The sequence below is a fragment of the Euprymna scolopes genome, chromosome 21 (genome assembly GCF_053919585.1).
Source record: "Euprymna scolopes isolate OS-2025 chromosome 21, ASM5391958v1, whole genome shotgun sequence".
Taxonomy (NCBI): domain Eukaryota; kingdom Metazoa; phylum Mollusca; class Cephalopoda; order Sepiida; family Sepiolidae; genus Euprymna; species Euprymna scolopes.
In genome coordinates, this window is record NC_136502.1 from 70,968,107 (window position 1) to 70,979,068 (window position 10,962).

General features: G+C 36.3%; 1 protein-coding gene across 1 annotated transcript in view; it reads right to left on the reverse strand.

Annotated features, from left to right (window-relative positions):
* Positions 1-397: 397 nt before the first annotated feature.
* The window catches only part of LOC145243011 (uncharacterized), a 148,232-nt gene continuing 137,667 nt past the window's right edge, over positions 398-10,962 (reverse strand). Inside the window, exons 9-10 of the mRNA XM_080106129.1 lie at positions 2,278-2,383; positions 398-699 (exon numbers count right to left, since the gene is read on the reverse strand). Of these exons, the coding sequence (XP_079962255.1) occupies positions 632-699; positions 2,278-2,383 (174 nt within the window). The 3' untranslated portion in view covers positions 398-631. The remainder of the gene's footprint in view (positions 700-2,277; positions 2,384-10,962) is intronic.

The window sequence follows — 10,962 nt, forward strand, 5'->3', positions numbered from 1 at the left end:
GAACGTTAGTTCATATAGAAAGAAAATAGCCCATCAAATGTAACTGCTAGAGATTGAATTAAAACACATGGTAAAATGAAATTGTTTTGCAAATTAACTTTATTGTTTTTAACAGAATTACAAAAGCGAATTTGATCAAAGCACATAAATCAATCGACGAAAATCGATTTTTTTTAATGACAAACAATTAAAAAAAGACATTTATATTCGGATACATCATTAGTGAAGCTAACCATATATTTAAAAGAAAAAAACTATTTGAAATTCTATGTTCACCTGACAGCTTTTCGAAGAAATATGTCATATATATATATATATATATATATATATACATATATATATACATATATATATATATATATATATATATATATATATATATATATATATATATATATATATATATATATACATATATTTTCGAAAAAAAAATGTAGAGGGCGCCAGGTGCATCTTATCCATTTTTTCCTTTTGTCATTTTCGAAAATATTAGAGGGTATGCCTCTCTCTTTTTTATAAAAAAAAATTATACCACTTTGCTTATAATTTGTTCTTCAGATTTTTTTCCTCTTTAAATTTTGTTGTAGATTGTATGAAATTAACTTTAAAAACAACAAAACAACAATCATATTTATATAAATTGATGTTGAAGAAGAACGGCTCCCATGGTTGCCAATAAGCCAATGGAATAACTGCGTACTGAAAAATAAAATAAATTATCTATATAATATCTATGTAATAATACGATAAGACATTTCATGTTCGTACGTATATTATCACCTTTCACACACATTTACAAAAATAATTAGCTCAATCAGCAAGACGGTGATCGTTCATTAATAATATCGCTAAGGTAACTAAAAGTCTGGCGTTACCCATTTTAAAATGAATTTTTCCAAAATAAAATTATGTCTAGCAAATCTAATACAACTTGTAACTGTAGGATTGGCTCCTTCATAATCATTGCATGTACAAAAAGGTGGTTTGCAAATGTGTCGTAAAATCTACTGCTGATAACATTAATATTGTGATTTATATATATATATATATATATATATATATATATATATATATATATATATATATATATATATATATATATATATATATACTCTGTTTTTTTTATTCAAAAGTAATGGACTAATGAATTAAACGAGGTTGTTAGATAGTGCTCAATAAAAAGAGCTGATAATATTTGTTTATTGTTATATAAACATGGTCACATCCTGCTGCTACAAATAGCCACTTGTTTCAATCAAACAACAGATATCATCAGGCAGCGACTTGACTATTCAAAAGTTCAATAAATAATTATTCATTGAACTTTTGAATAATCAAGTCGCTGCCTGATGATATCTGTTGTTTGATTGAAACAAGTGGCTATTTGTAGCAGCAGGATGTGACCATGTTTATATAACAATAAACAAATATATATATATATATATATATATATATATATATATTTTTTTTTTTTTTTTTTCATATTAAGGGTTTTTATTTTATGGAGTAGGTCGCCGGAGTTTTTAATGCGTCTGTTGGAATCTGCTCTTATCTCTAACTCTACTAACACTATCAAACAGAGAAAAGGATTTTTTACATTTCTTTCCACTTATCTAAAATAATATTGCACAAAAATAATCTAGACACTGGTTAATAAATATATATATATATGTCCTTTTTGTTTGTATATTTGTATAATAGTTCTATTTGCATACACTCCCCCAGTATATATAAAACTAAAAACATCGACCCTCTCGTCAGTGACCACACCTCTTGAAAAAGCCCGCACAATACGGGCGAAACGTCGAGCCTCCGGTCTTCCGCTTCCTTTTCACATCATAACGTTGGATTGTATCCATTTTAAAATTCATATATATATATATATATATATATATATATATATATATATAGTGCAGATGGTAATTAATAAAAACTGAAGAAAGTGCTCAATACTGTTGTAGAGCAAATATGCGTTTTATTTATTTTTTTTTACCGTATCTTTCTGTTAAGTTACATTATTGTTTCGGCTACACGAAGGGGTCTGTAGCGCAATCGCTAATTGCTGATTGGTTAATCATGTCAACCTTTTCCGACTACTTTTTCGGCTACTTACCATAAACTGTCGGGAGATGTCGGCACAACTTTTTGGGTAAGGTTCTGGATCATTAGATTCTTTCTTTAACGACGACATCGATTTGTTTGTCTTTCAATGTAGTCTTAAAGAATTTAGTTAAAAATAACAAGAAATCTATAAGAAGATAATAGTTTTATACTAACGTTTGCTGGAAGAACTTAACATCCCCTTTTCTGACAAATAAACAACAAGGACGCCTTTCACCTGGTCATTCTTTTGATTATTTTGTTCCATTTCATAAGTTGTTACCTGTGAAAACACAAACATTTTTCATATGAAAATATCTTAAATAAATTAGAGATTTTGTCTGTCAGTCACACAGTTTTAAACATAATAAATACATTATAAAATTTGCCTCATTTCGAAATATCAGAGATTTTAACTACTTTTAGAAATGAAGAATATTACATTAATAGTAAATAACAAATTCCCAACTAATAAAGCGGATGCCATGACCGGTAATCAAAACTGAAACGTTGAGATCTTCAGTCTGAGTTTCTACCAACTGAATTATTGATTATTAGAGAGAATTGTGGTTTGTTTTTTATCTAAGCATCACTTCAGGTTCGGTTTTGTAGGAATCTATATATTTATAAAAGTGAAATTGTGTGTGTGTGTGTGTGTGTGTGTGTGTGTGTGTGTGTGTACATTTCCATACCAAATTACTCTGTCTATTTTCAGTCTACAGACTCGAGATTTAACATAAGGGGTATTAAGATTTGAGAAGATCTTTTTAATCGGTTTTCGGCTAGAAATTTGACTGTCAAGGGGTTATAGTTCAACGATTTGATCTTTGAAACCTCTACCACCAAGGGGCCATAATTGAGGTCAAAGTTAAAAAAAATTGACCTCTTAGCTAATTTTTGGTCTAAACATTTGAACTTTACAGAAAGTGTATTCAGACATAAGGCAAGCTTTGTAATCCGTTTTTGGCTGACGATTTAGCTACCAAAGGGTTCAAAAGATTTGACCTTTGCAGTCTCTAGCAAACTATTTAGCAAATTTTGGGTCTAAACATTTGAAACTTTACATTCAGACATGCAGCAAGCTTTTTAGTCAGTTTTGGACGAAAATTTGGCTGCCGACATCAAAGCTGAAAGAGCTGACCTTTGAAAACTCTACCAAACTCTTACGCCAATTTTGGGTCTAAACACTTGAAATTTTAGATGTAAGTTACTTGGACATGAGTCAAACTTTGTAATATATATATATATATATATATATATATATATATATATATATATGTATGTATGTATGTATGTATGTATGTATTATATATATGTATGTATGTATTATATATATATGTATGTATGTATTATATATATATGTATGTATGTATTATATATATATATATATGTATGTATATATTATATATATATGTATGTATGTATTATATATATGTATGTATGTATTATATATATATGTATGTATGTATTATATATATGTATGTATTATATATATGTATGTATTATATATATATATATATATATATATATATATATATATATATATATATATATATATATATATATATATATGAATAGCTTATATATATATGAATAGCTTAGTCAAACGAATACCTAACAGAAGCGAGGATTTTTTTTTCTACTATAGAACAGAACTATAAAGCTAAAAAAAAAAAAGAAAAAAAAAGTAAAATTATCACACGCATGTGCGTCCTGTATAAATAGATACAAAATCCGGTTAAGGAAGCGAAGTCCCACCTAAAACATGGTTACACACGCTGGCAGTCAAGTCAAATGTAGATGACCAAAGAAATAAGCTAAGTGAACCTAACCAATCCTAATCCTTCCAAAATGCCAACTGCTTTTTTGTTCTTTTTTTACTTTCTTGCCAACTGTTGTTGATACTTTTTCTCTTTTAAATTTATTTTATTTATTTAATGTATTTTAATTACATATGCGTATATATTGTCTTTAACTCCTTGCTTCCATGCGAGCCGTCTGTAGTTAGAATTCGACTCGAAAAATGAATAGCTTAGTCAAAAGAATACCTAACAGAAGTGAGGATTTATTTCATTTTTTTTTCTACTGTAGAAGACAGAAGAACTTTATTTAAGTAGTATACTTAATATCTGCTATTACCATACGCTTGCTTGTATTAATAAAGTGGCCTCCATGATATCCATACCAAATCACTGAACTTAGCTTATAATTTAACTCTCACTATCTTTGTAACTGCAATATGCAGTATCTTAGCTGTGATACTAGGGCTAATTTTCTGAGTAGATGCAATACTCTGTGCCTAACCTCCATGACTACCTATAAATAATAAATATAGAATACTAATTCCGAATCCCAATGAACTAGTTGTTCCTCTTATAACTGAAAAAAAAAAAAACCCTAACAGCTAGCTACGAAATCTTAATATACATTTTACCTCCAAGACGACTGCGTTTGTCTAACGTGCATTCCAAAAAAAAAAAAATAAATAAATAAAATAATTTTTTTTTTCCTTTCTTCAAACTAAACCTTACCTGTAACTCAAAATCCTAATGGAGATCCACTGTTGTTTGTAAATAAATAACCCCTTTTCTCTTGAACACTAATAATCTGCTCCTTCCCACCAAGCCGCCACTAAACTCCTACATTGCACTGCATTTATAGTGGAATCTCTAACTTCTCGCCCCTAACCCTCACATTTTTTTTACACGGTGGTCACCACTTATCAAGGCCTGGAAGCCACTCAGGGATAAGGGTTATTGCAAGTACAGTATGTTAGTGTGGAAATTTATTGAAATGTTTACTTGAGGTGGCGGTTCATTAGGAATTTGTTTACGTTGGACTTGAAGACATCCAGGTTGTAGTCAGGTGGGAAGCAGGCAGACGGAACAGAGTTCCACAGGCGTGCAGTTCTACGAAAGAAGCTTTGTTCATGGAATCTACGTTTTGATTTAAGCACAGATAAAGAGTGGGGAAAATTTTTGACAATGGATTCAGCTAGACGGGTGTTTTCCGTGAAAGATTGGCGAAGGGGGACCAGAGATTGGATTTCAGACGAGCATCTGCCATGGAAATAACGATAAAACAAGGATAGGCTCGCAAACGTCTCTTCTGTGGGAGAGAGGTTGCAGGGAAGAGAAAAGGGCATCCCCCACTAAACCACAATGTCTATTTTGTACTCCGTCAAGGCAGGATAGGCTGTTTTTAGCAGCTCCTGCTCAGATATGACAACAGTATTCCATCCTTGGACGTACTTGGCTTTTATATAGATAGAGAATGGCATCAGTAGTGAGATATCTTCTGGAGTGGTAGAAGGATCCTACCATCTTTCCAGCAACCTTGGCAACAGACTTTTGATGTATGTGTTCCATTTCAGATCAGGAGTAAAGGACAAACCCAGAAGCTTGTAAAAACATGGGGATTCTCCTAGACGAGAGCCATCCATTTCAATTGATGCCAGATGGGGATCAGAGCGTTGATGATGTAAAGATAGAAGTTTGGTTTTAGATGCATTAAAGGTAACCAGCCACGTCTTCCCCCACTGAACCACGTGCTCGAGATCAGAGGAGAGAGAATCAGAGAGAACTTTGTCATTTACAGCCTTTGATGTGTTGCCATAGATGGTCGTGTCATCAGCATAGATGTCAACGAATGATTTAAGTATGTGTTTAGGGAGGTCATTGATGTAGATCAGGAAGAGAGTTGGGCTCAGGATTGACTCTTGAGGGACTCCAGCATTAATACTGCAGGCCTCTGATTTTTGTCCATCGACCACTACTCTTATGAGCCTATCGGAGAGAAATGATTTAATGATTGAGAAAACATTTCCAGTTATACCATAGCTGGAAATCTTGTGAAGTAGGCCCTTATGCCATACCTTGTCGAAGGCCTTTGATATGTCAAGAGCACTTGCCCTAGAAAGGAAGCCTTTGTCAAGAGATTCACTAATCCTGTGAGATATAACCATTAGCACATCTGCAGTAGATCTTGCAGAACGGAAACCATATTGTGTGTCACTAAGAAGGTTATTTCTGCTGAGGTGGTTGACTATTTCTCTATTTAATATGGATTACAGCAACTTACTCATAACATACAGGAGACTTATTGGTCTGTACTGAGAGGGAGATGACTTATCACCTGAATTCTTAAATACAGGCCATACTGATGAGGTTTTCCAGGGTGTTGGGAAGCACTTTTCCTTAAGGCAAAGTTTAAACAGTTTCGTAAGTATGGGAGCAAGTTCTGGTTGAAGCTTTTTTAACACTATAATTGTGATGCCGTCAGGGCCAGTTGCTTTACTGGAATCGAGGTCCTTGATTAGCTTGGCGACCTCATGCACATCTATTTGTATGTTACCTAGCATGTTCTGTGTTATAGGAGGAAATATGGGAATTGATGGCCTTCGTCGCATAGGGTAGAATTAGCTGCAAAGTTCTTTGCAAATAGTTTGGCCTTGTCTGATGCTGACGAGATGACCTCAGGTCTATTGATAATGATTGGGATAGAACGCACACTTTTGTTCAGGATCCTATTTGTTATTTGCCAAAACTGGTGGGAACCAAGCCGCTGATCAGCTACTTTGGATTTAACAGACTGGGCATATAGCTCTCTTGCATCATTTTTTATTACTCTTTTACAGTGGTTGCTGGCATTCCTGAAAGCAGCTTTAGTCTCAGTGCATCTATTACGTTGGTAGCTATGAAAAAAGTGATTTCTGTGCGCAATGGCAGCAGCACATTCTGGGGAGAACCATGTCTGGCTGTTAGGTTTTTGTGGGAAATTTTGGATGATATGAATCGGTCTATGCCTACAATTAACCATTCGGTCAGGTCTGATACTATAGAGGACATATCCTTTTTAAACATGGAATGCAGAGGTAGATCAAATATGAATGTACGGAAGCTATCCCAGTCAGCCATAGAGTATCGGTATACAGTACGGTGGAGGGGTATGTCTGGCGACTTATTACATTTCATTTTTATCTTAACTGATACGATGGAGTGGTCGGAGGATCCTAAAGGAGAATGAACAGAACATGAACATAGCTCAGGGGAAGTTGAGAGAAAAAGGTCTAGGAGGCATATTGACCGGGTGTATCGGGCACACGGGTGGGTTCGCGCACAATCTGAGTGAGGTCATAAGCAATGGCAAAATCATGACAAAACCTCCCCTCATCGTCTGTCTTATTTGAATGGGTCAGCCATTCCATGTTATGGACGTTGAAGTCACCACAGATGTGGATGTTAGCCGAGCGATGTGTAGACAGGATGTGGTCTATTTTCTCAGATATACTCTTAAAGATAGTAACTCCGCTGTTATGGGGCTGATAGAGGGCAAATATAAATGCAGTGGTGTAAGCAAGTGCAACCCGGAAGCACATATAGGGTAAATTAGGATTCCCTGCCACACGGGAAGCCATCTTTAATATAGGCACATATTCCATGCCCATGGCGGTCTTGGGGGTCAGATTTAACTGTTAAGTTAGAGTATCTTTTAATTATGAACTCATCTAGGGAAGTGGTCGGCCCTATTCCAGTTTTGCTTAGAAAGAATATGTCCGGTTTCGTCTCCTGTAATTGGGTTTCAACCTCTGGAAGGTTGGAACGTAGACCCCTGATGTTGGAGAAGGAGACCTGGTAGTAGAGGTCTACGTTGGAAGATGGGGTTCTAGGTTTATTCAAGTTTTTTTTTCTGGAGATATTTTATGTTAAGGTTTTGGGATTTGTGGAACAGGTCGGCATACTTGGTTAGAGCAGGATAGAGAGGGAAAGTAAGAGAGAGAAAAAGACAGGTATTTTTTTTTTTTTGTAGCACATGATAGGTAAAGCCGTAACAATTACCCACTAGTATGGCATCGAGAGGCCCCACCAGAGACTACTGTATGGTCCAGAATCCATTCACCAAATGGCAATACAGCAGTCCCAGTACTTTGCGCCTGCTGATAGGACAGCCTCCTTAGTGGTTAATCCAAGGTTCGGGTCCCTGACTATCAGGCGGATAACGTCAGCCCAGACAAAACGTTTACTTCCAGCACCCTTACTAGTGACATGGCCACAAGGATAGACATAGAGACAGAAAAATTTTCGACATCTCAGACTACTGTTCACCAAGTACTACCGACCTTTAAAGCAGCTTTTTCTTCACCCTTTGTCAGAAAAATCACTCATTTGCATGAGGACTGAGGGACAAAATAGGAGAAGCGAGAGTTACTAGAGCTGTCGATAACACATTCACTGTATTATCTACTCTCCATTAAAAAAAAAAAAACTGTTTAATAGCCATCACTAAACATCTATATATTTTTACCTCTAAGACATGCATTAGAGCTCATTCCTAACCAGTAAGGTATTTAACATCCAAAGTACGTACTCAGAAGCAAAGCGATCTGCCTTACATAACTGTTTCCTCCTGGAGAGTTTTGCAACGATTAATACGAAACTGAACCGACACTCCTTGTTATGCAAAATGTCCCATGACTCTAACTTTAAAACTGAAATTATCTTCTCGATAATAGAAACACACTTTATACCTACAACTTCAACTCTATTCGCATCTACTGAAAACCTGCCCATATATCTATTCACCTAATTACACATAACTCAAAACTTGTTTTATCCATACTTTATTGCACTTACATCTTAACCCTCCTATCATCTAAAATAGTTTGGGCACAACTCGTAACTCAATTCTTAATACCTACTCATACTGTAACATTATCCTAGACCTAAGCTAACATAAATAAAATAAATAAAAAGGTAAAGACTCAAACCACATTTTCTCCTCTCTAACAAGACTTCTTATAATCATAGTTCCTTACACTGCATGAGCTCCACTCTCCCCTTTTATCCAGTAACAATGAAATAGCAATGTCCCTAAATCACTTTGAGGAGTGTAACTAATCAGCAGAGATATAACCTCTACAAACTAACCCAGTAACACTAACTAACCACGCGGGGTCGCAGAAATACCTGTATTAGAACCTAGGTGCGGAGCAAACCCTCTTAGTGCTGACGGACCCAGTAGATCTTCCCAGATCATTCATCTAGGAGAAGGAAAACTCTAAAACTAAACCAAAGGGGAGGGAGGCCTCTTAAGTCTGAGATGACAACCTTCCTAGAGCTGGTGACTCAAACAAATTACCGGTTTGCAAACCTAAACTGCTTAAGGAGTAGATAGGCTCTGTCTATCGCCCAGCTTCCATACTCCTTCTTTGTCTATCAGTCAGGCACAGAGACACTATCTCAGTGATTCGACAGAAACACCCAGCAGTAGATCTTGTTTCTTGGCTAGGGCAATGAACGCCGTTTTCCCCATTCCCGGCACACCCCACCCCTAAAACTGGACATTTGGGAGTGCTTGAGAACAATATATGCCTGAGCAATTAGATTGGGTTGACCTTCTTCTAATGGGTTGAGGGTACCGGATTGACAGTTCCTGGCTGCTGTTCCCGACTGGTAGTACAGTAGCCCTAACTCTTTGGTAGCGCTTAGAGCGGCTGCTCGATCAACACTTGAATAATATCAAGATGTTTGTAGTGCCATGTTGCGCATGGAAAGGGACCCTGCACTCATCCCCGGTGGGCTTTCCTGAGGCCACAATCCTAATTGGAGAAAAATCAGCTGATGGTCTACTTGTGATGCATGTCTGATGCTCTGCATAACCTCTTGTTTAGCTCCCCCTTATCTAAACCGAAACTCTTTAAAAAATATGACGACAGTACAATCTAAAAATAAGCTTAAACCAGGCTTAGGGTCAAACAAATTCAACTTGCCTCCTCCCTTGAGGCTTGCATTCACAAATATCCGTGGGCTTAGAACTAATTTAGCTGATTTTGAAGCATTTCTCTTAACAAATACCCCGGATATCTTAGCACTAAGTGAGACTAACCTACACTCCACCATCCCTCTAACTACTTTAACATGCCTGGATATCTCCCACTCTGCCGTAAGGACTCTGATAGACATGTGCTTTAGACTAAACATGCAACACAACATTAGCTACTTTTACTTTATCTACCGCTCTCCCTCGACCCAGGACTGCACCATAATAAGCAAAGTCTGACAGCATAGACACAGCACTCTCCCTCGACATTAGCGCACAAGTGCATGTATTTGGTGACTTTAATGTCCACCACAAAAACTGGCTTGGATTCTCTACTTACATAGATGCAGCGGGCAGCACAACTCATAGCTTCACTATATCTCACTCCCTATCACAAATTGTTACGTTTCCAACCCGTTTCCCTGACCAGGAAGAACAACACGCATCACTTCTAGATCTGTTTTTGATCACAATTCCCAATGATGGCATAACGAAGGCCGACAGCCCACTCGGGAACGCTGATCATGCAGCGATAATGGTTGAAATCGCCCTAAAGTCTAGAGCCAAAACTGAAGAGCCAGTGCTCAAAACAACGAGATATTATAAAAAGGATGATTGGGAAGCCCTCAGGGAACTCATCAGAGATGCACCATGGGGAAATATTTTTTCTCTCCCTGCTGAACAGAGTGCAACCGAGATCGCTGACTTGTTCAAAACTGCAATCGAAGCACATGTTCCCATGCGGAAATTTTATAGTAAGCCCCACTCTCCCCAATGGTTTATTTCGACTTGTGCAACTGCCATTGCTCAAAAGCAGCATTCATACTGCAGATTTAACCAGCATAAGTCCAGTTCAAACAGACTGAAGTATATAGAAGCCAGAAATAACGTTAAGAAAGAAATAGCGACAGCTAAGAGAGAATTTACGGAAACCACTAAAAAACACATCGAAACACAAAAACTAGGAACTCGAGACTTCTGGAAAATCTACAACAGTGTAGTAAATAATGGGCAATCAACAATTCCCCCACTAACCAACAATCA